This window comes from Motacilla alba, chromosome 23 (genome assembly GCF_015832195.1).
Source record: "Motacilla alba alba isolate MOTALB_02 chromosome 23, Motacilla_alba_V1.0_pri, whole genome shotgun sequence".
In the NCBI taxonomy this organism is placed as follows: Eukaryota; Metazoa; Chordata; class Aves; order Passeriformes; family Motacillidae; genus Motacilla; species Motacilla alba.
This window is the reverse complement of record NC_052038.1, coordinates 6,426,709-6,453,964: the sequence shown is the minus strand read 5'-3', so window position 1 is coordinate 6,453,964 and position 27,256 is coordinate 6,426,709. Positions and strand designations below refer to the sequence as shown.

Sequence of the window (27,256 nt, the reverse complement as noted above, 5' to 3'; positions counted from 1 at the left end):
CACAGCAGCAAGCACAGGCAGGGTTACAGCCCCACCATGGTCTAGAACAGCAGCCAGCGGCCACCAGACCCCCCTGTCCCCAGGGGCCACCGGACCCCCCTGTCCCCCCGGAGCCCAGCAGCCCAGAGCTGTCCCTCTGCACACCGAGGACAAGCAGAGCAGGCTGTGCCTCTGCAAGGAGCAAGCACAGGAGGCTGCTCAGCGATGCCCAGGGAGCTGTGCCAGTGCCCCACGGCCAGGCCGGTCCCCGCAGGGTGGCTGGGCACCGCTGTCCCTGCTCGCCCCACGCTGCCGGGCACAGTGCAGAGCCCCTGTGCTCCCGACAGCAGCTCGCAGATCCTGCTGTCCTCCCGAGCTCTGGCACCCCGACCGTGCTTTGGGGCCTTTGATTCCCCAAAATCCCACTGCACTCCCAGCCCTGGCCCCGGCCCCATCCCATCCCCATCCCCATCCCCATCCCCATCCCCATCCCCATCCTATCCCATCCCATCCCATCCCATCCCATCCCATCCCATCCCATCCCATCCCATCCCATCCCATCCCATCCCATCCCTCTCCCCTCTCCCCTCACTCTGCTCCCGGTCCCATCCCCTCCCTCATTCCGCTTCCATTCCCATGCTCATGCCCATGCCCATCCCTTCTCCTCTCCCCTCATTCCACTCCCATTCCCATTCCGCTCCCATTCTCTTCCCATGCCCATCTCTTCTCCTCTCCCCTCATTCCACTCCCATTCCCATTCTCTTCCCATGCCCATGCCCATCCCTTCTCCTCTCCCCTCACTCCGCTCCCATTCCCATTCCGCTCCCATTCTCTTCCCGCGCCCATCCCCTCCTCTCCCTCGGCCTGGGCCCCGCTCCCGCCCCGCTCCCGCCTCCCTCAGCGGCTCCGCCCGCCGCTCGGTGCCGCGGCCGCTCCCGCCCGCCGTGTGGGCCGAGCCCGGCGCCGCGGCCGCCCAGCAGCGCTCGGGCTGTGGCGGGGCGGCTCCAGCCCTCGCCGCCGCGGCGGCCCCGCCGCCCCAGCCCCGGCCCGGCCCGGCCCGCGCCCCTCGCCCGCCGCCATGGGCGCCGCGGCCCTGCGCGCCCTGCCCTGGGCGCTGCTGCTGCTGGGGCCGCTGCTGCCCGGGCAGGTGCTGCAGGCCAACCCCATGCTCACCTCCGAGGGCCAGCCCGCGCCGCTGCCCGGCGGCGACGTGCCCGGCTTCACCGCCGCGCCGCCCGCCGCCCCCGAGGAGATCCACCCGCTGAAGGAGCAGCCGGCCAACGGCTCGGCTGAGGGGCACGCCAAGCACCGCAAAGCCTTCCCGGTCATCGGCATCGACTACACGCACGTCCGCATCCCCTTCGAGATCTCCCTCTGGATCCTCCTGGCCTGCCTGATGAAGCTGGGTAGGTGCGGGGAGGGGGCTGGGGAGGGGGCCCGGTGGCCTGCGCAAGGAGGGACCCCCGGGCAGCACAGAGCGGGATGCCCGGGGAAACGGGATGGAGACCCCCGGGCATCGCAAGGAGTGACCCTGGTGAGCTCCTGCCACGAGAGACCGCCGAGCATCCCGGGGCGGGACCCCCCGGGCATCCCAGGGACTCCCCAGCTGGGTGGCACAGACGCCCCTGGTCATCCCAGGGAGCGGCTCCCGTGAGCATCCCGAGGAGCGGCCCTTTCGAGCATCCCAGGGAGAGAGCCCTCTGAACATTCCAGGGTGGGACCACCCCAGACATCCCAGGGCAAAATCTGCTGCACATCTTCTGCAAACCTGCCCGGCCGGCTGGGCTGGGGTGGGCACTGCTCTCCCCACGACCTTGGCTCTCTGTCCTGGGCCTGGTGGACAGCAGCATCCCGGTTCCTCCGCTCCCCCAGACTCCTCATCTCCGTGCCTGGGAGCCGGCCTGGAGATGCTCCTGACCCCTGCTTGGACCAGGTTTGCTTTCCTGCCTGTGACACTCAGGGAGGAAGCACCCAGTTTGCTCACTTCCTCTGCAAACCACAGATGCTTCTTGTAACCTTGGAGAAGTCACTCAAAAGCCTCCCGGTGCTCGGCCTCCCCTTCCTCCCCCTCCGCAGCAAACCGGGGTGGCTCTGCCTCTGCTGCAAAGCGTCCCGAGATTCCCGCACTAAGGAGAGGGGATGGAAAAGTCACCCTCTGGGATGAGCCCGGGATGCCCCACTCTGGGAGAGCATCACTCTGTTGTTGACAAAGTGTTTTCCAAACTTCTGCAGCTGGATCAATACCAGCCGAATTAGCCCGAACCTGTGACGTGATGTAACCTGCCGTGCTGTCCCCGGCAGTGCAGAGGTTGAGCTGGCCCTGCTCCCATCCCTGGCGATAAAGCCAGGGGGACAGGTGAAATGTTTGCCTCGGAGCAGGGGAGGAGGGAAGGGAGCTCTGCGCTCCTTCGTTTTGCTCCTCAGCCACCATCCGTGGTTTAATAGCACTCACTTATGGGGCGCTCCAGGTCGCTGAGGGAAATCTTGCTTTGGGAGCTTTTTAAAGCTGGTTCCTGTTGTAGACTGTGCCCTGTGCTGCTCTGGAGGGGTCTGAGAGACCCCCAGGAGCTCAGATCCTTCCTGCCCAGCTGCTCCTCAAAATATCCCATTCCCTTCCCAGCCCAGCGTGCGTGGGCAGGTGCAGCCCCATCTCACAATCCCTCCCGAGTGCTTTATTTACGAGCAGGCGGAGGAGTGAGAACACTTCAGACCCGGAGGCTTGTCTGGGAGACGAGCAGTCGGTTCGGGCTGGAGCCAGGTGGGAGCCGTGGGGCGTGTGCCTTCCTGGCGCTCCCCAAAACCACCTCGGGCCGTTCACTGGGGGGTGCCTCTCCCCGGGGAACGCAGCTCTCCTTTCGCACTGCGCCTTCAGCGCTGCTCGGGCAGCAGGCAGTGATGAAATCAGGAATATCTGTGCGGAAGCTGGAGGAGAAAGGAGGGGCCAAAGGCCTGCGGGCCTCCGGGGCCACGGGGAGAGCGCTGGCAAGCACCAGAGCGGGCAGCGGCTGGGGGATGGAGGGACGTGTTGGGGACACACCAGGCTCTGTGGCACCGGGGCTGTGGGGACCTGCTCCTGCCGCCCTTGCCCGGAGCCTGGGCTCGTTTGTGCTGCAGGAAAAGTTGTGGCTGCCGGCTGTCAGGTCTTTGATGCTACAAGTATTATGCAAGACTGCGTGTTTTAAGGGGTGTATTTTAGGAGAGGCTGCCCTGCAAGTTTGGCAAAGGTGGCAGGTGCTCTGCGGAGCTCCAGAGATGTTGGTTATGCCAAAATCCACACCTTAGCTTACCTACAGCTGTGACAGGGCCTGGACAGCAGGGCGGTCCCGGGACACCCTTTTCCTTGGCCTCCTTTCCAGGGTTTTGTGTTTTTTGTCCGTGCTGCCTTGGCAGGTGGTTCCCAAGTTGCAGGAACAGCTCCCTGTGCTCATGAGCAGCCAAAAACCTCTCACTGCTCTGTGTCCCTATCCCAGCCCCGTCCTTCCTGCCCTGGATCACGGGGTGTTGTTCAGCAGCAGCAAAACAGGCTTTTTTCCACGCGGGGATAGCTCTTACACAACTGGGCCCTGCTGGCAGCGCAGCCTGGAGTGGCAGGATGAGGCTCACACAGCTCCCTGAACCCGACAGGGTCTGCAGCATCCCGTTTCCAGGAAGAGGAGGAGGGGGCTGATAAACAGAGCAGGAGCTCGCAGTGCTTCCTCTTTCTCCCCACACTGTCAGTGTGCGTTTGTTGATGCATCAGGGTGATCCTGAGGGGACCAAGAGCAGGAATTGCTGGGGTGTGGGCTGTGCATGACAGCTCAGCACCTCCTGCCTGCCCCCCTCAGCTCCACGGGCCTCCTTGCTGGGCTGAAGCTGGTGATTGAGCCACAGGTTGCTACAAAACTGAGTCTTCAACCCTGTGAGTCACTTCAGGGTGTCACCCTCGGGTGGTGCAGGGTGACCCTGTCGAGGAGCTCAAAGCACTCCCAGGGCTCTGCTCCAGGCCAGGAGATGCCACCTGGCCTTGTCCTGTTGCTCAGTTTCCCCCTGGTGCTCTTGATGCTTTAGACAGCTCTTCGGACTTAAATGCATCCCCCTGTCCTTTCTCCAGCAGCTCTCACTGTGAGCTTGTTTGGGGAATCAAAGGTGTGAGTGGAGCCCTTCCCCTCCTGCTGCAGTTTTGTAAAATGCCTCAGAGGGGTTGGTTTCTGGAGATTCCTCACCTGGCAGGGCACAGGGGATGTGTCTCCCCAGCATGTCCTGCAGGCGTGGGCTGTTCCTGCTTTGTTAATCCCTGTGGAGAAGGGGAAGCTGGTGCTGGCTGCTTTACTTAATACTCACATGATATTTTAAGGCTGTGCAGGGGAAGAGGGAGCGAGGGGCAGCTCCAGCCATGTGCAGATCATGCCTGGTGGTGGCCTGACTTTGCCAGGAGAAGCCTTTGAAGCTGCAAGTTGCAGCCAGCCTTTGTCTCAAGCTGTTGTATTGCTGCAGAAGGTCAGACCTTCACACAGCACCCCAGCCAGGAGCTCCGTGTGCCCTTCCCAAGGTTTTGCAGGGGCATTGTAAGGGCTCCTTCACACATTGAGGGGTTTCCCTGCAGGAAAACCTGCTTTCCTCGCTCTGAGGATTGACCTTTCAGCTCACGTGGCTCCCAGAGACGTTTAGGGGAATTCAAGTTGGACTGTAAATACCTCCTCGTTTCAGGGGAGAGGGAAGGAGTGAGTCAGGAATGTAAATAACAGATTGTGGTCAGCAGTGCCTTTGCTGCCTGTGCTGGGCCCAGCAGGCAGAGCTTCGTGCCGAGCACCAGCTCTTACCCAGCCTGGAGAAGAGCTGGGGCTGCCTGTGCCTCCAAAGCCCACGCTGGCCCTTCCTTCTGAAGCCAGAAATACTCCATTAGCCACCTTCCGTGAGGCATGTCCTGCTGTCTGTCTGCACCAAATGGCTTCCCAGCCTCCCTGGAGCACCCTGGCCGTTCCACCTCCGGCTCAAGGAGATGGCAGGGTGTGGTGGGTTCACCTTGGCTGGAAAGTAAACTGAAATGTGTGTCTTGAGCCCAAGGTTTGAAAGCTGGGTGGTGCTTTCCTTCTTTTCTCTGGGAGTCCGTGTCCCCCAGATGGAGAGAGTCTTCATACCAGGGCCTGTCGTGACAGGACAAGGGGAAGTGGTTTTATGAAGGCAGGTTTAGATCAGGTATAAAAAAGAAACAACATACTCAGGAGGTGGTGAGGCCCTGGCACAGGGTGCCCAGAGCAGCTGTGGCTGCCCCATCTCTGGAAGTGTCCCAGGCCAGGCTGGACAGGGCTTGGAGCAGCCTGGGACAGTGGAAGGTGTCCCTGCCCGGGGTGGGGGGTGTGGAACTGGATGGACTTTGAGGTCCCTTCCAACCCAGACCATTCCATGGTTCTGTGGCTCCTGGTGCCCACCAAGCTGCTCTGTCACTTCCCTCCTCGGCAGGAGAAACTAGGATGGAAAAAACCTCATGGATCAAGATAAGGGCAGTTTAATAAAGCAAAAGCAAAGGTCATGTGCAGAAACAAAGGGAAACAAAAGATTTATTCTCTACTTCCCATCAGCAGATGATGTCCAGCCACTTCCTGGGAAGTACCTTCAGGAGCGTAGCGGCTGCTCCGGAAAGCAAATGCCCTAATTAGAACTGCCCACCCTCTCTTCCTCTTCACTCTTTGCTTTGTGTGTTGTGCAATGTCCCTTTGGTCAGTCTGGGACAATGCCAGCAGTGTCCCCTCCCAGGCTGCTGCTCCTGGTGAGGGGTGAGCGTGGGGGCAGCTTTGATGCTGTGAGCAGCAGCCGGAGCACAGGGGGTTATCAACCCCTTCCAGCCCCCGCAGAGGCTCTGCGGGGTGGATGAGCTGCAGCTCAGCCAGACCCAGGTGTGGGGACATCACTCCCTGCGTCCCCAGAGCAGTGACCCTGCTGGTGTCCCACGAGGCAGCGCTTCACTCACCAGACAGTGCTCGCTGCCTTGGGAGCCTGTCACCGGGTCCCTGCTCTGTCTCTCCTTCCCCCTTGGCAGCTCTGCCGTGTCTGGGGTGTTCCCTGCCCCTCCAGACCGAGTGACGGCTGCCAGGGCCAGCCTGGCACTCCCAGAACTGTCCCCACCGTGTCCCCACCGTGTCCCCACCGTGAGCCTGTTGGGCTGGTGTAAAACGAGCTGGGGATGGAGCTGTGCTCAGCGAGCAGAGCCCGGAGCTGTGCAGGGGTGGGTTATGTGGGGACACGCCAGTGCCTTGGGGAGGTTTGGTGTCACATCTCAGCCCGCCGTGCCAGCGCAGCGCCGGTGCTTGGTGACACTGCTTTGGAGAGCAGCCGTGTCCCCAGCGCCGCTGCGCCTGCGGGGCAGCAAGATTAGGGAAGCTCTCAGGGCCTGCGAGCTGCTGATAGGAGCTGGGAGAAGAGCAGAGCCTGATGGCTGCAGGTGGGGTTGTGGAGCCCCACAGAGGCTCGGGGCATGGGGGGTGGCTCCTGCAGCTGGAGGAGAAGGGACAGTTTCAAAATTGCCAGAGAAGCGTTTGTGGAAGCTGGTTGCTGCTGGCTGGCAGCGAGATTTGGGTGCTAAAACTCTTGGGTGCTTTTCAAATGTTTTTATCAGCCCACATCCCTGCCCTGAAATCGTGGCTTTTGGAGGGGCCACCCCGAGGTCTCACAGAGCCCTGCAAGTCGAGGAACTTGAGATTGCTGTGGGCGAGGGTTGATAAGCAGGGTAGGAAACCTGCTGTGGGGGTGGCACTGGATGGAAGAGCTGGATCTTGAGACCAGACGCAGCAGAAACACCCGGAGCAAAGCCACTGGCGTGGGGACGGCTCTGCCAGTGCCACCAGCCAGGGTGGGAATGGCACAGCACAAAAACATTCCCAGAAGAGCTGGGAATCTGTGTGTGTGACTCCCCGAGCGTGCTGGGGTTATCTCTGTGGCCCTTCTGCCACCCAGGTGTGGCTTCCCTGGGCACAGGGGGCCGTGCTGGGCCGGCTTGGCTGGGCTGGCCGTGGGCAGAGCCGGGCTGGGGGAAGGGGCTGTTCCTGCTGCATCCTGGTGCTGGCTGATCCAGGTTCCCTCGCTGGGCTGGAGGGAAATGTTTGTCTCGTTCTTGGTGGCAATGTTTGTCTGATAACCTGGCTCATCACTGCTGGCTGCAGACACGGGGGTGGTGAGGGCTCGGAGATCACCCCAGGGAGCTGCTCAGGGGAGCTGGGCCTTGGGGAGTGACTGTTCAGAAAGGATTGTGAAGTGCTGCTGCAGCTGGTGCCACAGAAGTGTAAATTGTCGTGATGATGAATTTGAACAGTCTCTTCCAATGCAGACTTGTTGCATTCCCACTTCCTTGTTGGGGGATGATCTAAACATGCTCTGGCTCCCTTTTCCCCTGCTTTGCCATCTCAGAAAGAACAGCCACGGCATTTATTCTTTCCTCCCTGATCTGCCCATTGCTGGTGTCTGAATTAAAAAACATCCAGACTGTTCCTTCCATGGATCTGAGAAAACCATTAGTTTAATTATGGTTGGAAGAGTGAAAGATTCCTGCTGTGAAATACGGGAGGGTGATGGAGTGGGAAAAGCAGAGCAGGTCTGTAATCACAGCCATTCCTCCCTGGTGAGCCCTGATGTCCATTAAGGCAGGATTACACTCCGTTGCAGCCTTGGCTTTGCTCCCTGCAGGGACCCTGTTGCCTGTGGCAGCTTCTGGACCTCGAGGCCCTCAGGAACCAAAGCTTTTGTTTCATCCCATTTATCAGCAGAGGCTTGGAGACCTGCTGCTGGGGTCAGGATGGGCTGGCTTCCCTCACAGGCTGCGGGTGGAATTTGGGAGGCGGGTGCTGCGAGTCCTGTGGCAGCCAGAGCCCAGGCTGGTGCTCCCTGGCTCTCAGGGAGAGGCCGTGCAGTTGTTCCTCCCCTGAGACCTGCAGGTGGCCTGGCTGGTTTGTGGGGTGACAGCAGAACGTGTTGATATTGGGCCTGTTTGGTTCACATCCTTTCTCCCAACCTGCCCAATCACCCGACCACAGCTTGTCCACAACACCCAGAGATGCTGGAGCTCCCTTGGGAATTAGTGGGGTGGAGGACAAGTCTTCTGTCTGCAATTAATGTGGCTAAACAGTCTCCTTTGGGCTTTGGGAATTACACATGGGAGAAGGGAAAAACAGGGTCATTCTTGGGGTGACAGCAATCCTGTGGCAGAGGGACTGCACCCCTCTTGTGCAGAGGAGACACAGATGTCTCTCTAGCACTTGTACAAACCAGATGCTCGTTAGCCTTACAAATAAATACTTCTTTAACACAATCCTCCCCCTTTTGCCTCCTGCAAAGCCTGGTTTTGGCTGTGGGTGCAGGGGTGCTGGGGGCTCTGAGCCTGTCCCAGGATCCTGCAGGGCTTGGTCCTTCGTGCAGCATCCTTGGACCAGCAGAGGACAGGCAGTAATGGGGATGAATTACTGCAGCTGCCTTGTAAACATTTGGTTTCTTCTTTTTTTTTTTTTTCCTTCTGTTTTGGGTCCCCAAGGCCTAATTTGTTCAAATAAAACCCGAAATCCACAGGGAATACTCTGTGAAAACACAGCCTTGCTGAGCAGAGCTGGAGCTGGGCTGCACCTCATCCCCGTGTCTGCACTGGGCTGCCTGAGTCAGCAGCAGCTTTTTCTCACCCTTTGGGGCTCAAAACTGCCAGTGAAGGCTTGATGAAAACCTCAGTGCTCTGAGATCAGGGCCAGACAGCTTCCAAGGGAGCAGCAGAGGAACAGGGGATGGTTTGAGTTGAACCTCTCACTTGGATCTTGGTTGATCCTCTCACTCCACTGAGGTCCCACCATCCCACGGTGTTGGATGTCTCGTGGACTGCTCTGATTTCACAATGTCTTCCAGTGGTGTGTAAAATCTTGTCGTGTTCTGTTCCTTGGCTCTTTCCTGGGGCAGCAGAACTGGTGTGTTTCTGCTTGGGAAGGAGGAAACCAAACTGAAAGCTCAGCAGACGGGCGTGCACTCACTCGTTGCTGCCTGTTTGTCAGAAGGGGCAGGATCCAAGGCTGAGCCTTGCTTGGAGTGGAGCAGAGAATGAATCTGGTGGTGTGTCACCTCTGGTGGGACAAAAATCTGGTGTTACATCACCCCGTGTCTCTTGGGGCTCCTTCCCAAAACCTGCCTGCCCAAGAAGGGCACGACTGAGGCTCATTTGAAGCTGGGGTGGTGTTTTGAGTGGAAAGCTGAAGAATGCAAAGTGCTTTTTCAGCCAGAAGAGAACACACACATTTTCTTGGGTTGCCCAGGAGTGACTCACAAACATCTCAGCATCCGAGGTCTTTGTCTCCAGAAAGTTGCAATACAATCGACCTCCAGGGACAGCACTTAAATCCCACTTAACAGAGGGTGCTGCTAGGGAAATAATTCCCCTCTCTTGTGCAAGACACGCACTTGCAGAGCAGACACCCCGTGGCAGCAGTTTATTTCCAGTGCCTGGGATTATTCTGCATTTTGGAGTCACGACACGCTGAATCTTAATGACGGATTTGAGAGAAGGCAGCTTCCCACCCCACTGCTGGAGACCGAACAGCACACACACCAGGGGCACAGATTTAAGCACATACAGGCCTTTGAAGAGAAGAGCTGGTGTTTCCAGCCCTGTGAGTGCCTCAGTTTCCCTTGGGAACACTTTTCCCACAGCAGCCTTGGTCCCTGGGGGTGAGCTGGCAGGGAGCAGCTCCTCTCCTGTCTCAGCTGCTGCTCCCGGGAGCTGGGCTGGCTGTGAGGGGCATGGTGGCTGGGGATGGTGCTGGAGGGCTGGGATGGTGTCTCCGAGTGCTGGGGAAGAGGTGACAGTGGCCGGGTGCTTGTGCTGGCTCTGGACAGCTGCTGGCGTGTGCTGAGAGCGGTGTCACTTTGTCTGGGCTTGCAAAGCCCGGTAGTAATCAGTGCTAATTGCAATTACGTCCTCCCTGCTGTCCGAGTGGGGACCAACAGGTTATTTCCTGAAAAGCTTTTGTTTGTCTTTCCTGCCCGTGTTCCCAGTAGGAAATCTGCCCTTCCTGGGAAGGGCGATTGGCATCGCTCTGCCTGGGGATTTGTCTGTGGTCACCTCAGCTGGCTCAGGTTTAACTCTCCCCAAGGCTTCGAGGGTCAGCAGGAACTGGGAATTAAATGCTGTGTCCTGTGGTTGAGGGTGAGGAGCTAGGAGAGCAGCTGGGCCTTATTTTGGGTGTCCAGGCACTGTCTCTTTGCATCACCTTGAGTCCCTGCTGCTCCAGAGCATCCCTCTGCGCCCAACAGTGTGAAGTTCCCTTTGCAGCACGCAGATGTTAACTGGGAGCATTCTATTCCAGAAATCCCCTGGCACTGACCCCTCCTAACCCAGCTATTCACGGCATCCAGCGCCTTGTAGCAGCTGCAGGAATCTGGGAAGAGCGTGGCTGGTCAGAGTGAGTTATGTTTAGCTCCTTTTCCCTTTCCCTGGAGCAAAAGAAGTTTTTCTAGACCTTAAACCTCCTCAAAATGGGCAAGTCCAGCTGCTGTCACTGTTCTGAAGGATATAAACCCGGATGAGGATGCTGTTGCCCTGTAGAAAACTCACTTTTCCAGGGTAAGTGAGCTGTGCCAGGAAGATCCCAGCCTTGCAGGCCTGGCTGTGAGCTGCACCCATCCAGAGCTGGTGGGGAAAAGTCAGAATGAGTCTTGAAGCAACCGCAGCAGAAATCTGGGTGGCAGTTTGTCCCCATGTGCCTCCGTGCCCGGCTCCTGCTGGGTGAGTGCCATGGGTTGGTAAAGAGTCACGGTCCCGCCCTGGAAAGCTGTGTGGAGCCTGCCCAGAGGCTCTGAACAGGTTTGGTGATTGCGGGCTGTGGTTTGGGAGTGGCTCTGGAACATGCCCGTTAGAGGAATGCAGGCAGCAGGGTTGGGGTTACCCGAGCACCAAAGCCTGGACTGGTGTCCCAAAGCTCAGCGGGCAAGGGTGGCTTTGGTGTCTTGTCACAGCTCTAGACCTGGAGAGGGGTGGAGGAGAGCTGCTCCGTGACAGCTGTGCACAGCTGGGCCTGGAAGAGGATTTTTCGAGATGTGGTGGCCCCAAGCCTTGAAGCCTCCCGTTGGTTCTGTGCTTTCCTGCCTGCTTGCAATGCTGCAGCCCTGGGGTGGCAGTCCAAGGGCCCTGGGGCTCGCAGTCTTTAATGGCAATTAGGTCTTTCCTAATATGTGCTTTTCTTGCAGAGTGTCCTTGCCTTCCCCTCTGGTGGGAAGGAGAAGCGTTATCTAAACACAGGACTGGAAATTGGGAGCTGCTGGCTTCTCACGCCAGCTCTCACGCCGTTCACTTGGGGACGTGGGCAAGTCCATTTAATGTCTTTTGTCTCTCATTTCCTTTTTACAGCTGGGAGGAAATTAATACCAGCTCTGTAAAAGACTCCCAATTGATCTGTTAATTTCTTGTGAGTGCTTCAAGATAAAACCAGGGTACGTGCTCTTGCTGCCCTCAAAGAAAAATGTGTTCAAGTGTTTGTGCTAAAGGCCTCTGTCCATGGATTGTTCTCAGGGCACGCTGTGGTTGCCTGTGGGCACCTTCTCCTCCTGGGATGCTGCTGCTCCAGGTCTTCCCAGTCCTTCCCAGGGTCGGGGCATGAGGTTTACCTGGGAGGGATGGCTGGCAGCTCTTGGGCTGCAGGCTCGGCAGTGTGTGCCCTGCGGGGAGCGCCGGCTGTTGGATCCCACCCGAGCTCACCAGGCTGCTCAGAGCTGTCCCACGGTGTTTGGAAAGAGGGGCTCAACCCCTTGGGGTGGGGAGCAGCAAAGCAAGGAGCAGCCACCCACCCCTGTGCTGGAGGGAAGAGTGGGTGCTGAGCCTGGATGGGGCCCAGGGAGGAGCTGTCCGTGTTAATTCCCTGTGCAAACAGCTCGTTTGTGAGCGTGCACCGTGTCTGGCGGGGGGGCCGCCCATCCCGGCCGGCTGGAATCCAGGGTGCCCGCGGTGATTCCAGCCGGGATGGCTGCGTGCTCTGCCTCCCTCTCCGCAGCGCTGCAGCGCTGCCACGGGCTCCCGGCACACCTGCAGCACTCACACGCTGCCCCTGCACCCTCCAGGGGTGCGCTGGGGGAAGGACTGGCATTTGCCTTGGCAGGGGCAGCGTGCTGCTCCTGGAGGAGCCAGGCCAGGTGGGGAGCTGGGCTCATCTGCATGCAGCTCCTGGCTCCGGCTGCTGCAGTGCCTGTTCCCCAGGCTGCTCAGCTTTTTGGGGACCTTTCTGCATCTCCAGCTCCAGCCCCAGATGGGAAGGACAACCTCGGGGTTTTCTGGTAGTGCCACCATCATCATCATCATCCTTGGGATGCATTTCTCTGCTGGTGCCCGTGGCTGGGAGGGGAATGCATCGCCAGGGTTTGCAGCCTGGTCCTCCCTGCATCCCCCTGGAGCGTGGCAGTGCCTGCTGTGGCTGGCATGGGCTTGGAGGCACATTCCTGCGTGATGCTGCTGCAGGCACTGAGGTACCAGAAGAGACTCTGTCCTTGCTCTCAGTTGCCAGCAGAAGCGTTGCCCTTGCCCTGCTGTTGCTGTCTGTGCCAGGGCTCAGCTGCTTGTCCTGTTCCCGGGTGTGTAGTGCTGGTGGCTGGTGCTGGGTGGGAAGGAGCTCACCCCCTCCCCTGCTCAGCCTCCCCTCTTTGACAGCACACCAGACCCCATCCCATCATCACCATTAGCAGCTACAATGCATGAAATGGCTCTAAACAGCTGCTCTCCAACGGGCTCCACGCACAGAACAGCCCAGGCTCGTCCCCCAGACCATCTCTGAACTGTCCTTGGCACCTTGACCTTGCAGAGAGCCACACCAGCATTGCTGCTGCTGATGCATCCGTCCCCTCTGTGCCGGAGCATGGGAAGCTCTCAGCATCCTTCTGAGGAGAGGCTCTGGCTGCAGCTTGTTCTGTGTTTATCCTGCCCTGGGGTGCAGGCTTTGCTCCCCAGAGGCCCCCAGGGAACAGTGAGATTTGGGAAAGGCAAGTGCACTGCTGCTCCCTCCAGCTGCCTCAGATGAGGTGTCTGCACTTGTCCCCCCTTCCATCAGGGGATTTATTCAGGGCCTGCCAGGGGGAATTTCCTGGGAGCTGCTGCTGCAGGAGGACGGTGAAGCTGTCAGACATCACAGCCTGCCAGCCCCTCCTCTCGCAGCGAGGCAGAGGAGCATCTGTTGTTTCTCAGGGAGGAAGGGCTCTTCCCTGGTGCTGCAGTAGCCAGCCTCCTGCTCTGGCTGATGCGCTGTACCTCGAGGGCCCCACCAAGGCCACGAGTCCTCCCGTGCAGAGCCAGCTCCAGCTATGGGCTGTGGCTGCCTGGCTGAGCTGCAGCGAGGCTGGTACCTGGCAGTGTCTGCTTTTTGTCCTGTGGCTTTCAGGTTTTGAGTCACCCTAGGGCTGGCCTGATGCTATCAGCCCTGTTATCTTCTGCAAAGCAGGCAGGGTCCAGCCACCTTCCCACACACACCTGGGGGGCCGGGGCTGTACCAGGCAGCCCTCGGGCTCCTATCTGAGCACCTCCTTCCTTGTGCCCCGGGCTGTTTGCTGTAGGTGGGAAAGAGGGGTAACACCGGGGGCAGGTGGGTGGCTGCAGGGTGGGGCCCAGCTGGGGGAGCAGGGTCTGCAGGCACAGGGGTGGTAATGTCACACCAAGGGGAAATAAAACAGTCCCTTCTCATCTGGCAAGGGTTCCTATGGCTATGGACTGTGACAGCTTTTGGGGACCTTGTGTGCAGGGTCACACCAGGCTGTGCTGGGCACCTCGGGCAGGCAGGCCCGGGGGGCTTCATCCCACCCCTTGTGAATGGAGTTGATCCTGACTCCTGGAAATGCCTGGAGGCTGTGGGGCAGTGCTGGATGCTGTCCTTGCAGCCCCTGCCCACCCGAGTTTGGGGTGCAGGAGTGACCCCGAAATCAGGGCTGGGTGTTTTGCTTTTCCCTTCTGCCTGTGCTGGCTTTGCGGGCTGTGCCCACGGCGAGGTTTGGAGGGTGGCTCTGTGGCCCTCGTGTGGGATCTGCACTCGCTCAGTGACTCACAAAAAGCAGCATAAATTAATTACCTTCCTGGTTCTTGGCTTTGCTTCATAATTAGCGACAACAAAATAATGAGGCTTGAATGAAACATTTGGTTTGTTCTGGAGGAAATTGTTTTGCTTAGAAGCACTTTCTGTACCTGTGCCTTAACACAAAAAACAAGAAGTCAACTTCTCACCAGGAAATGGCATTTTGGGGTGGAAAATCAACGCTTTTCCGTTCTGGACATTGGAGCCACTGGGTGCTTACAAGGTTGCCCAAATCACGCCAAGCTGCTGAAACCAACCCAAAAAGAGCTGCAGGGGAGCACTGGAGTGACCTGGACCTGCCCTGAAACCCTGCCTGCTCCCTGGTGAAACAGAAAAGGGTTTGGCAAAGCCCAAACTGCGTCATGGCCCCACATGTGCCCTCCCAGTGGGGTGCTGTGGGAATAAGCCAGCTTGGAGCTCTGTGGGGCTGGAATTTCAGGGCACGTGGTGATGCTGGAGCTTGTGAGAGGCAGTGAGTGTAATTTAAGCACAGTGGTTTTACCCCCTCTCCTGGCAGGGTGACACCAGCCGTGGCCTCGCTCTATTTATAGGTGTAAAGCACCAGCTATTTAATTCCTTTTGAGCAAGTTCAATTTTCATCCCCTTCCCTCGAGGCTTCCCCGTTACATCTGGTGCAGCTCTCTCCGTTCTCCTTGTTCCCTGTCTTTGCAGGGAGCCGCTGGAGCCAGCTCCATTTTGCAGGGGAGAAGCAGAGCAGAGACATGCTGACATCCCCCACGGCCCTGCTGGAGGCCACGGCAGTCAGCAGAGCCCGGCTGGTCTTGGGGCAGCTGCTGCTCAGGCGAGGGAAGAGAGAAACCCACTGTGCTTTTTCTGAGGGTGAAGGATAAATGGAAGAAGCTGCAGCCAAACTCTGGAGGGCTGGGATGGATTTTCCCCTGGGAGCCAGTTGCAAAATGTTGTGTCACTGCATCGCCATCCTCACAGGGCTTTAACCCTGCTGGGGTCTTACCCCCATCCTCGACCTGCCCAAAACAGCGTGGGAAAGCCAGATCCCAGGGGCTCTGCAGACCCTGCAGCCCAGCCCTCCTTCCCTTCCCTTCCCTTCCCTTCCCTTCCCTTCCCTTCCCTTCCCTTCCCTTCCCTTCCCTTCCCTTCCCTTCCCTTCCCTTCCCTTCCCTTCCCTTCCCTTCCCTTCCCTTCCCTTCCCTTCCCTTCCTTCCCTTCCCTTCCCTTCCCTTCCTTCCCTTCCCTTCCCTTCCTTCCCTTCCCTTCCCTTCCCTTCCCTTCCCTTCCCTTCCCTTCCCTTCCTTCCCTTCCCTTCCCTTCCCTTCCCTTCCCTTCCCTTCCCTTCCCTTCCCTCCCCTCCCCTCCCCTCCCCTCCCCTCCCCTCCCCTCCCCTCCCCTCCCTGCTGCTCCTTCAGCACCAGAAAGGAGGGCATGGTGCTGAGTCACGGCTTCGTGGATCACTTGTCCCCAGGGCTGGTGACACATCCCTGCTGTTGGGGTTCAGCCAGCAGTGTCAGCGTGCGGGGCTCTCCGTGGTGCTGTGTCACACGGGAGCGTGGGAAGGTGTGCTCACCTGCTGCGTCCTCACCTGGGCTTGCTGCTGCCCCTCTGCAGGGCCACCCGGCCCCTGCGGGTCCTGAAGGGTTAAAGTGGCCTTTGGAGGGGCCCTGTGCTGTCAGACACGGGTGTCTGCTCCAGCCCTGCTCTCTGCAGTGTCCTTCAGAAGGGCAGCCCTTCTGAGCATGCCTGCTCCCCCTGCACCTCCTTCCCAGGCCCTGCGCTGCTCCAGCCACCCTGCAGCCCAAACCAGCCCCCAGCCCGGGGTCCCCAGGGCTGCAGAGAGCGTCTCCTGGGGGGCTTCAGGCTGACCCTTCATCTGCCACCTCCTTCCAGAGCAGAACCCCCGGGGGAGGGAGAGCTCCCAACCCTGGTTAATAATGGAGTGATTCCTCCAGCCTGCCTGCTGGAGCCTGCAGCTGCTCCCATAAACCTGGGCAGCAAGGGGGGCTTGGGTAAGCACTCTCCTTTCTCTGCCTCCTCTTGGCTGACAGGATCCTCCTGGAAGCATCCTGGCTCTCCCAGGCCGTGTCCCTGCGTGGGTGCTTGGGAATGCAGGGAGAAGCCTCAGGAGCATCCGGCTTAACCGTGAACGTGCCAGGCCCTTCCAGCTGTGCCCTGTCCTCCTTTCCCTCCTCCCTCCCCGTCCAGCACATCCACTGACCCCAAAATAAAGGCCAGAAACGCTCAGAAGCTGCAGAACAAACTTTGTCAGAGCCAGCTTTCCCTCCCGAGATCTCTTTAAGTGGAAGGATGGGATTTCCTCCAGATCTGCAAGTGCTCAGTCTGTGGATAAAACTGGGATTCCTGTCCCTGGTTCCTTTCTGCCCCGACCCAAGGAACTGCTGTCCACCAGTGGGTGATCCCTGTGTGTGCCTTGCTGGGCACGTGGGAGCTGGCTGCGTGATGTGGGCAAGGAGCTGCTTTCATAGGAGCTGTTATCTGCTGGATTTCCTTTTCTGTGTTTGCTCAACCTCTTGGGGTTCATGTTTAACTCAACTGTCTCTCTTTTAATGGTTCAGGTGGTGTTTGATGCTGGGGAGAGGGAGCTGCTCCCATGGAGTTTGTTTTCCAAAGGAGGAAGCTTGGGTGACTGTGCATGCCCTGTGCTGGGGATTTAGGGATCAGGGGTCACATTATTATTATTTTATTGTTATTATTATTATTATCACAATCATAATCTTTAAAGCCATTATCAAGGCTTATTCCCCTTTCTGCTGCCCCTGCGTGTGCCAGTGGCAGGGCATCCTCATCTCCCAGCATCCTGCCACAGCCTTCCTCATCTTCCAGGAGGGAATTCAGGCTCAGGGCTGGGATCAAAGCAGTTCACCCTTGCCTGGCCTCATCCTTGCCACCAGTCACCCCCATCCCAAAGTGGGATGCTGGCTCCCGCCAGCAGATTGGTACCAGTGAGCTCTGGAATGCTCTAAAAATACTGAGTGGAGCAAGCAGGGAGCAAAAAATGGCTGGGATTCAGTGAAATCAAAGGCATAATTAAAATGCAGCCCGTGTAAGTGTATTTTTAGGGCCCTACAAAAAGGCTGTAAACCACTGAATTCCCATCAGCACACGAATGTTCCAGTTTAATGGAATCCTGGGGCCTGTGGGGAAGAAGTGAGAGATGCTTAATTGTCAGTGTTTGTGTTTTATTCATGATTGAACATACTTAGCAAGCAAAAACTGATCTGCTGTTGGCTTCTCGCTGCTTGTGTGGCTTTAAGCCTTATTCCAGCCAGAAATTGCCCGGTGTGCTGGAAGGGTCGGTGGTGCCCAGGGTTTGCATGAGCTTGGAAAAGGGATTACCACCTCCCCTCCCATAGGGAGCTCCGTGCCAGGGCTGCCTTGGGGTGCTCAGAGCTTGTGTGGGCTCCAGGGGATCCAGGAAAGAGGAGAAACCCCATGGGGGTAAATCAGGAGCTGCATCCGGGCTGGGAAGTCCCTGAATGCAGGTGCCCGGGTGCTGGGGGTGCCTTGGGACACAGTTTGGATGTCCCCAGCTCCTCCTGCCTCCCCTCGTGCCATCGAGCTGTGTGCTGGGCTCGGTGCTGGGGGGCAAAGCCGGGGCAGGAGCCAGACTCCTGCCAGCATCCCTCCAGCAGCAGGGACCCTCTGGAGCAGCTGGAATGGTTCCTGGCGTGGGGTGTGGTGCATCCTCTGGGCTCGCCCATGCTGGAGCCTGTTCCTGCAGCTCGGGTGGAATCTGGGGGCTGATCCTCCCCCAGGACCTGCGTGGGGCTGGGCTGGGGGCTGTGCTCCTTGGGGAGGCCTGTTCCCGTGGGAGCTGGGGTGTCTCTGTGCAGGTGCAGGAGGGGTGGGCTGGCCGTGGCACAGATGTGGCCCCTGCGGGCTCGGGGGGGATCTGGCTCCTTCTGGAGGGGGTTTAATCTGCTGTGGGATTGCTGCAGATGGCACAGCCGGAAGGAACGGAGGAACACGGCATGCCAAGGCAGGGCTCCTTATTTTAAACTGCTTCCTCTGCCAGGGAACAAATATGCCTCACTTCAAAATAATAATTATAAAGCCTGGGAGGAGATCCAGGGAACCCGAAACCTTCTGTGGGTGTTGGTGTGCTGGCAGATGCCCGGCTGGGGGCGTTTGGTGGGAATGTCATCCCAGCGGGTCAGGGCTGGCTCAGGGACCTGCCTTTGGAGTTGTACTGTGATTGGAAAAGGGGGAAATGTGTTCCCTGTTACCGTGCACCCCAAGGATGCATCCTGACCCTGCTGCGACCAGCCATGTAAAGCCTCCAGGAAGGAGAATTGCACCCTGAAATGCACCAAGCAGCAGCTCCCATCCCTGAGCTGTGCACCCGGGGACGGGCACTGTGCCTGGCACGCTGGGAGCAGCGGCACTGGTGGGCAGGCTGCTGTCTGAGGGGAGGGAAATGCCACTGCTGCAGAGGGGAGAGCTGGAGCCAGGGACTGCTCGTGTGGGGAGAGCTGCCCGTGCTGCAGGGCTCTCACAGGCCTGGGGTCCAGGGAGAGACCCTGGCGTGTCCAAGGGTGGCTGTCACCTGCTGCTGGCACTCTCAGGGTCCTGGCCTGAGACCAGCAGTGCCACGGTCTGCTTTAGCTGCAGTTTCCACTTGACAGAGCAGAGCAGGAGGGGAAACTGAGGCACACGAGGAGTGACGGGTCACAGGGAGTGCAAGGAGGGCTGGGAACAGGTCCCTGCCTCTGGCAGGGGTGTCCCCCTGCAGACAGCATCCTCCGTTCCTGTAGCCAACATCTCTCCCTCTCTCCAGGCTTCCACGTGATCCCGTCAGTGTCCAGCATCGTTCCCGAGAGCTGCCTGCTCATCGTGGTGGGCCTTCTGGTCGGGGGGCTCATCAAAGGCGTGGGTGAAAAGCCCCCCATCCTCAAGTCGGACATCTTCTTCCTCTTCCTCCTGCCCCCCATCATCCTGGATGCCGGCTACTTCCTGCCCCTGCGCCCCTTCACCGAGAACCTGGGCACCATCCTCATCTTCGCCGTGGTGGGCACGCTCTGGAACGCCTTTTTCCTGGGGGGGCTGATGTACGCCGTGTGCCAGCTGGGCGGGCCCGGCCTCAACCACATCGGCCTGCTGGCCAACCTGCTCTTCGGCAGCATCATCTCGGCCGTGGACCCCGTGGCCGTGCTGGCCGTCTTCGAGGAGATCCACATCAACGAGCTGCTGCACATCCTGGTCTTCGGGGAGTCCCTGCTCAACGACGCCGTCACCGTCGTGAGTGGCCCGGCCCAGGCAGGGGGTTTGCTTCGTGCAGGAGCATCTGGGGGGTGGCAGCGGGGTGGCAGATGTCAGGGCCATTCCAAGCTGCCTCCTGGCAGCTCCACTGGAACCAAACCTTGTCCAGGTGTAAAGCTAAAATTAGAGGCTTAAAACACTGCAGAGGTGGGTTGAGGTGAGTGTTTCTCTTGGAGGGCTGGGCGGGCTGAGGGCACGTGCCAGGCTCTTGGTGCCATGGGCTCTGGGAATCTGCTCTCCTGGCTGCAGTGGCTGCTGTGCCCATGCCTGTCCTGCCAGGGGAAGCACGAAGGGCCGACCCTGGCTCAGGCAGAGCTGCCCTGTAGCTGCTGCTCCGTCTGTCTCCTTTCACGTGGTCACCCTTGCTGTCCTCCAGCTCCCAGGAGGTGGGAGGGCAGCACTTCAGCCGTGGCAAACGGGAGAGCTGGAGGGGCTGAAGCCAGGCTGGCAGCCCCCCTGCATCACCCCCAGCCCCAGGGCAAGCAGCAGCTTTGCAGGGACCTTTGGGAGGTGGGGCCAGGCCTGCTCCCTTTCCAAAGGACATCACTGTCCAGGTGCTGGCTTGGCCATCAGCGTGGCCTTCTCCTCTCTGCAGAGCTGACCTCTAAACTGACTCCTAAGCCACTGCTTTTTCCTGGCTCTTTTCCCATATCCCAGCTGTCCATTCCGGAGCTGGCTGCTCAGCCCCTGCTGACAAGGTTCCTGGTGACAAAGAACACTCTGTCCCACCACGGGGCGTTTTCCAGGCACTTCTCCCCCATTTTTCAGCTGAGGGGTGCCTGCAGGGTCTGTGTCCCCACTCTCATCCCTGGGGAATGCTTTTGTCTGCCCCTGCCCCTGTCCCACCCAGGGCCTGCCCCCGGCAGCAGGAGCTGGCACCCTGCCCTCTCCCTGCCTGCGAGTGCTGCTGTTCTGCAGGATGCCCTGAATCCTGTTTCCCATCCTGACATGTGCTTTAACATCTCTGCAGTGTCTGGGCGTGGGAGAAGGCAGCACAGCCCAGAGTCTTTCCCTCAGGTTTCCCTCAGCTGCCTCAAGGGTTGGGGCTCTTCTCTGGGCTGGGCAGGGCAGATGGGGGCTTTTCTCTCCGTGCATCTGTCAGGAGTCCCCCAGCCTGGATCTGTCCTGACCTGCTCGTTGGGAAAACAGGAACAGCCTCTGGCTGCTGACCAAAGGCCCTCCTGGCACAGCTGGAGAGCAGAGCTGTCCCAGACACATCTCTGTGGGCACAGAGGACAGGGAGCCGGTCCCCCCGGGTCTGTATCTGGCACAGCAAAGCTCCAGCAGCTGGATTTGGTGTGAGCCTTGGTCAAGCACCCAGTTTGGGGTCACCAAGCAGGGACACAGCTCAGGTGTGCCACACTCCCACGGGAGGTGCTGGGCAGGTCTCCTCCGAGGTGAGGCTGTCCCTTAGCAGAGGGACAGGTTGAACCCTGCTCTCCTTTCTCCCTGCCAGGTCCTCTACCACCTCTTTGAGGAGTTTGCCAGCTTCGAGCAGGTGACCATCCTGGACATCATCCTGGGCTTCCTCAGCTTCTTCGTGGTGTCGCTGGGCGGGGTGCTGGTGGGCGTCATCTACGGGGTGATCGCCGCCTTCACGTCGCGCTTCACCTCGCACATCCGCGTCATCGAGCCGCTCTTCGTGTTCCTCTACAGCTACATGGCCTACCTGTCTGCCGAGCTCTTCCACCTGTCCGGCATCATGGCGTGAGTGGCCAGCAGGGACAGGGGCCCTCTGTCCCCAGGGGCATTCATGGGGCTGTGTACCCGCAGCCTCCGGGCTGGCCCGGCGTGCTCAGCGCGTGCCCCGTGAGCCCCAGGGCCGTGCTTGGGCTGGGATATGCAAGGGGCACACGGGAGGAGCGGGTCTGGGGAGTTGTCCCGCAGATCCCGGGGTGCTGGCAGCCTGTTGCTGTTCTCCCGGGCACACAGGAGCAGGCAGGGCCTGCTGAGCACTCAGGACACCGTGGGTTTGTGCTCTAGTGCTCACTTTTGCCCTGCCAGGGGAAGGAGAAACCTCCCGTTGCCTTCTCTGGAGGCATTGAATATTTGCTGATGGTTCCTAATGCCTGTCCTGCCCTGGAGTTTGGTGTCACAACACAAAACGCTGCTGCAGGGCCAGGGCTTGGGGCTGTCCCCATGTCCCCATGGCTGCTGAGGGCCCCAACCTCACCCCCAGGCTCATCGCTGCTGGTGTGGTCATGCGGCCCTATGTGGAAGCCAACATCTCCCACAAGTCCCACACCACCATCAAGTATTTCCTCAAGATGTGGAGCAGCGTGAGCGAGACCCTCATCTTCATCTTCCTGGGTGTCTCCACCGTGGCTGGTCACCACTACTGGAACTGGACCTTCGTCATCAGCACGCTGTTCTTCTGCCTCATCGCCAGGGTGTTGGGTGAGTGTCAGTGTGGTGGCAAAGCCCTCGGGGTGCTAAAAGAATCATGGCTTGGTTTGGCTTGGAAGGGATCTTAAAGCCCATCTCATTCCAGCTGCCACGGGCAGGGACACCTTCCACCATACCAGGTTGCTCCAAGCCCTGTCCAGCCTGGCCTTGAGTGGCCACCTGGGTGATGGAGAACTCTCAGAACCGTGATGGTTTGCCCTGCTGGGGAGGCTGGAGGTGCCTGGGTGGCACTGCTCCAGCGTGGGCATCACCCATGCTGGTGGTTGGTGTTGTGGGGACATGGGCTGAGGCCAGGGTTGTGCCAGACATGGGGTGGAAGCTGCTCAGGGATGTTGAGATGAGCAGACAGCACTCACGGGCTGCAGGGTGGGCTCTTTGGGACTGGAGGGGATCCTTGACCACTCACACGGGACTGTGCTGCTCCCCCAGGTGTCCTTGTCCTCACCTGGTTCATCAACAAGTTCCGGATCGTGAAGCTGACGCCGAAGGACCAGTTCATCATCGCCTACGGGGGCCTGCGGGGAGCCATCGCCTTCTCCCTGGGCTACCTGCTGGACTACAAACACTTCGGCATGAGGGACATGTTCCTCACTGCCATCATCACCGTCATCTTCTTCACCGTCTTCGTGCAGGTTGGTGGCCCCCAGGCTGCGCTTTCAGAGGGCAAGGGGGCTCTTCATGGCCGTGTGGAGAGTGGGGAGCCCACGGCCAGCCTCCATCCCTGACCCTGTCACTGCCCCGCGTCCCCAAAACGCCACACGGTGACACCAACAGCGGCTGGGCTCTGCTGAGCCCACCCCACTCCCACGCCGTGCCTCGGGCAGAGATGTAACCCCCGTCCCCCTCCCCAGGGCATGACCATCCGGCCCCTGGTGGATCTGCTGGCTGTGAAGAAGAAGCAGGAGACGAAGCGCTCCATCAACGAGGAGATCCACACGCAGGTAACGCGCTGCTCCGGCCGCCCTGCGCTGCCTTAGCCCTCTGCTCTCTCTGCTTCTGCCACTGCACCTCTGTCACTGGGACCTGCCCCTAAATCAGAGCCCAAGGTAAGGGGGCAGAGTGAGGGCTCTCCCCTGTCTGTGTCGTCCAGTGCCCGCTCCGACCCAGACCCCCAGTGCCTGGAGAGCCAAGCCCGGTTGTGTGGGTCCATCCTGCCCTCCCAAAGCCCACCCTGGACCCACAGCCCTCATTTTACACGCCCTGAGTGCCCTCCCCGTGTGTCAGTGTGGGTGTCAGGGGAGGGAGGGGGTGGGCAAGAGCCCTCCGAGCTGCTCACACCTTGGGCCATCTCTTGCAGTTCTTGGATCACCTTCTGACAGGGATTGAGGATATCTGTGGTCACTACGGGCATCACCACTGGAAGGACAAGTGAGTGGGGAGGTTTGGTGGCTGGGGAAGGGTTTCAGTCACCACCCAGAAGGTTTCACAGCTCTGTGCCAGGCTTTACTATCCACACGCAGACTCACCACGGGGAATTACGGCCCTGGATTAGGAGCAAGGGGGGCTGCAGGGCTGCACCCCTTGGCCACACCACCCACAGGTCCATGGCGGGGTGGGAGCTGCCAGTGGCCAGTCCCTGCAGGGGCTCAGGACCATCCCTAGTGGGTGCCAGCAGGCGCTGGGTGTTGTGGAGACACCCTGGCTTGGGAGGGACTGGGGGAAGCGTGGCCTGAGCCGTGCTGGTGGAACTGGAGCCAGCGCTGAGCCCAGCAGTGCTGTCTGGGGAGTGGGGAGTGGGAGCGGGGCCGGGGCTGAGCTGTGGCTGCTCCTCCTCTGCCCTGCTGCGGGAAGGCTGAACCGCTTCAACAAGAAGTACGTGAAGAAGTGCCTGATCGCGGGGGAGCGCTCCAAGGAGCCCCAGCTCATCGCCTTCTACCACAAGATGGAGATGAAGCAGGCCATCGAGCTGGTGGAGAGCGGGGGCATCGGCAAGATCCCCTCTGCCGTCTCCACCGTCTCCATCCAGTGAGTCCCCTGCCCTGGGCACGCTCCCCTGGCACCCTGAGTGCTCCGTGCTGGTGGCCACAGGGCAGGCAGCCCTTGGGTGCTGCGTGGCCGTGGCGCGTGGCTCTGAGCCCTGTCTGTCCATGCAGGAACATCAACCCCCAGACCCTCCCTTTGGAGCGCGTCCTTCCAGCCCTGTCCAAGGACAAGGAGGAGGAGATCCGGAAAATCCTCCGCACCAACCTGCAGAAAACCAGGCAGAGGGTGAGGAGTCCCCTGGCGCTGTGCGTGTCCCCTTTGCCTCGCTGGGAGTGGCAGGGACGCTGCCCACCAGCCACCCTCAGCTGGGCCCTTCAGCCCTGCTGTCCCTGCCCTGCTGTGCCTTGTGCTCCTGGCCTGCCTCTCCTTCCCCAGCAGGCTTTTCCTCCTGAGGTTGTGCTGGGGTAGTCTGGGGGCCAGGCTGATCTGGTCAGTGGCTGAGCCCAGCTTTAAGCCCTCGTTGGGCCGCAGTGGGTCAGGATCAGGCATCCCGTGGCGGCACACGAGGGATGAGCCACAGATGAGCCACGAGCCTGCCTGGACCTGCTCTGCCCACTGGTGGCTGTTCCATCCATCTCCGGGAAGAATGGGGCTGTGACCTTTTCTTTCCCTCTCCGTGTGGGATTTTAACCCGTTTCCTTTTCTGGGGTCTCTTCCCAGCTGCGATCCTACAACCGGCACACGCTGGTGGCTGACCCCTACGAGGAGGCCTGGAACCAGATGCTGCTGCGCAGGCAGAAGGCCCGGCAGCTGGAACAGAAGGTGTGGGGGAACACCGGGGTGGGGCAGGGGGGCTTCCCAGCCTGGGAGGGCACAGGAAGGGGGCTGAGGTTCGGATGATGGGGTGACCCCAAGCCTTGGGGGTCCTGTGGTTGCCCCTGGCCCCAAGCAAGTCCCTGGAGCGTGGCTGGGAGGATCTGTGCCCATGTCCTCTGTGTCCCACTGCTGCTCCCTGCCCATCCCTGTGGCCAGTTCCCTGCCCATGCCTGTGCCCAGCTCCCTGCCCATCCCTGTGCCCAGTCCCCTGCCCATCCCTGTGCCCAGTCCCCTGCCCATCCCTGTGCCCAGCTCCCTGCCCATCCCTGTGCCCAGTCCCCTGCCCATGCCTGTGCCCAGCTCCCTGCCCATCCCTGTGCCCAGCTCCCTGCCTGCCCTCCCCTCGTGCCCTGGCCACCCGGTGACAGTGCCTTGCTCCCGTTGCAGATGAACAACTACCTGACAGTGCCAGCTCACAGGGTGGACTCACCCACCATGTCCCGGGCTCGCATCGGCTCAGGTAAGTGGGAGGGGTGGCACTAACAGCCCTTGGAGCTGTCCTGCACCTCCTCAGCTCCCTGGGGCTCTCCAGCCCCGACCGTCCCCACCCCACAGGCGCCCAGCCCAGCCCCAGAGGGTCGAGCAGAAGCACCCAGCTGGCTGCCCAGCACGATTCCCACTGGAAGTCAGGCTGGGCAGTCCCTCCGGGGCTCAGCTCGCTCCATCCACGCAGCCTCCTCTCTGTCCGTGCCCCTCCCGGCCCTCCTCAGGGGAGGGCATCAGAGCGCTCAGCCCCGCGACCCGTTGCCGCTGCATTCGCAGTTTGTACCTTTGCTTTGGCACCCTCGGTTCCTCCTGTCCCGGTGTCCCCCCGGCCCCGGGGACAGGGTGTCGGTGTCGGGTGTGCCGCGGCTGCGGAGCCCGCGGTTCATCAGCAGAGGGCAGCTTCGCCCTTCCGATGGAGCCGGGCTGCCAGCTGCGGTGCGGAAATCGGGACGAGGAATTACACAGCTGATTGGAAATCAGCGAGGCAGCCCAGGCACCCCGGCCCCAAACAAACATCTGGGGCGCATCACCGGGGGTCCCTGAGACCCCCCCTTCCCTGCCTGACCCCTCTGTGCCTCCCAGACCCGCTGGCCTACGAGCCCAAGGAGGACTCGGAGAACCTGCCCATCATCACCATCGACCCGGCCTCGCCGCAGTCCCCCGAGTCCGTGGACCTGATGAGCGAGGAGCCCAAGGGCTGCGGTGGCCTCCCACCCTCGCCCGAGGAGGATGAGGAGGGGCTGGTGATGCGGGTGAAGGAGCCTTCCTCCCCGGGGACTGACGATGTCTTCACCCCGGGCACCAGCGACAGCCCCAGCAGCCAGCGGATGCTGCGGTGCCTGAGCGACCCCGGCCCGCGGCCCGAGCCCGAGGAGGGCGAGCCCTTCATCCCCAAGGGGCAGTAGCTGCTGGCACGAAGCCTCCAAATCGTTTCTCTCTCTCTGTTCATTCATTCGTTCTTTGCTCTCCGTTTTGGTTTCTTGTCACTACACGCTGGGTTCAGGAAGGGGAGACTGTCCTGGATGGACTGGGTTTGCCAGGACAGCTCTGCCCGGCGAGCCCTGGGCTGGCCCCAGCGAGCAGGGGAGGAGCCCTGGCATGCCCCGGGCTCCTTGGGCCGCGTGGCCTGGGGGTGATGGACAATGTTCCGCCCGGGATTGGGATTTGCAGGTGCCTCACAGCCCCCGCGGGGCTCTCCCAGAGGTGCCCACCCACTCAGGACCTGCGGCCGGCTCTGACCTGGGGTCTCCACAGTCACTCCCCATGGCACAGCTTCCCCTCTCCCCTCTTGTGCTTTATCACCCCCTCGCCTTGCTCCGGAGCAGAGGGGTGGGACAGCAGGAGCTGTCACCGGGGCTGGCACACACACTCCCCCTGCACCCTCCCCGGCACCTCGGGCTCCTGCCGCTGCTCCCTCGCCTTGGCAGCTTCCCCGTGGGACCGGCTGTGCCTGGGACCCTCCCTCCTGGCCTCACATTTCATGCCAGGTCTTCTCAAAGAAATATTCTAGAGCCATGCAGGGGGGAAGCTGGGACCCCCCTCGCTTTGAGCAGCCTGTCCATCCCTCCTGGAACTGCTGTCACCTGTCCCCATGGGGACCTCTGGGGCCAGCCTCGCCCCTCGCCCTGCGCCAGCGCGGCAGCGGCTGCTCCTTAACCAAAGACGGGCCCCGGGGTGTGCCTGGGGGGATTGCTTGTCCCCCCACCAGGAGAGGAGCTGGGGAGAGCCGAGTGCCAGCTCCCCCTGTGTGGGGACGCCTTGCATCTGGAAGGTCGGCAGCAAGGGGATGGCTGGGGGTGCCGGGGGTCCTGGAAGGACTCGTCTTTCCCCAAGGCTTGGGAGGGATCACTGGGTGTTCCGGTGGCTTGCAGCCCTCCCCGGGCTCGGGGGTGTCCTGTGTCTGTCACCTTGTCCCCCACGTGCCAACCAGCTCCCGCCGCGTGCCACCTTCGCCACGGGTACCGCGGGGTGCTCACCACCCCCTCCCCGGGCACCCCGGCCGCTGTCCCCTCCCCGTGCCGTGCCTTGCCACGCTCTGCCCCGCTGCCTTGGTGGGCACCTGTCCCACGTCCCACCCGCTCCACGCCCCGCTGGGACCCCCAGGCCCGCGGGGCTCCGTCACCGGGGCGAGCGCCCGCGTCGCTGCCTGCGCCTGCCTGCTGCCCTGCTCTGTTTCCAGGAGGAAGAAAAAAGCAATGGAAATTCTCTTGTATAAAAAGGAAAAAAAAAAACCAAACCCACATGTAAAGAGATTCTTGGTTTTTATCATAAATATTCTAATAAATTAA

General features: G+C 60.4%; 1 protein-coding gene across 1 annotated transcript; it reads left to right on the top strand.

Annotated features, from left to right (window-relative positions):
* Positions 1 to 925: 925 nt before the first annotated feature.
* SLC9A1 (solute carrier family 9 member A1) lies at positions 926 to 27,256 on the top strand. The gene is made up of 12 exons (XM_038160909.1): positions 926 to 1,385; positions 18,796 to 19,256; positions 20,734 to 20,984; positions 21,457 to 21,674; positions 22,113 to 22,315; positions 22,535 to 22,624; positions 22,981 to 23,051; positions 23,475 to 23,648; positions 23,777 to 23,891; positions 24,327 to 24,428; positions 24,870 to 24,942; positions 25,551 to 27,256. Exons 1-12 carry the CDS (start codon positions 1,058 to 1,060, stop codon positions 25,871 to 25,873), a joined length of 2,409 nt encoding a protein of 802 aa, XP_038016837.1. The 5' UTR covers positions 926 to 1,057; the 3' UTR covers positions 25,874 to 27,256.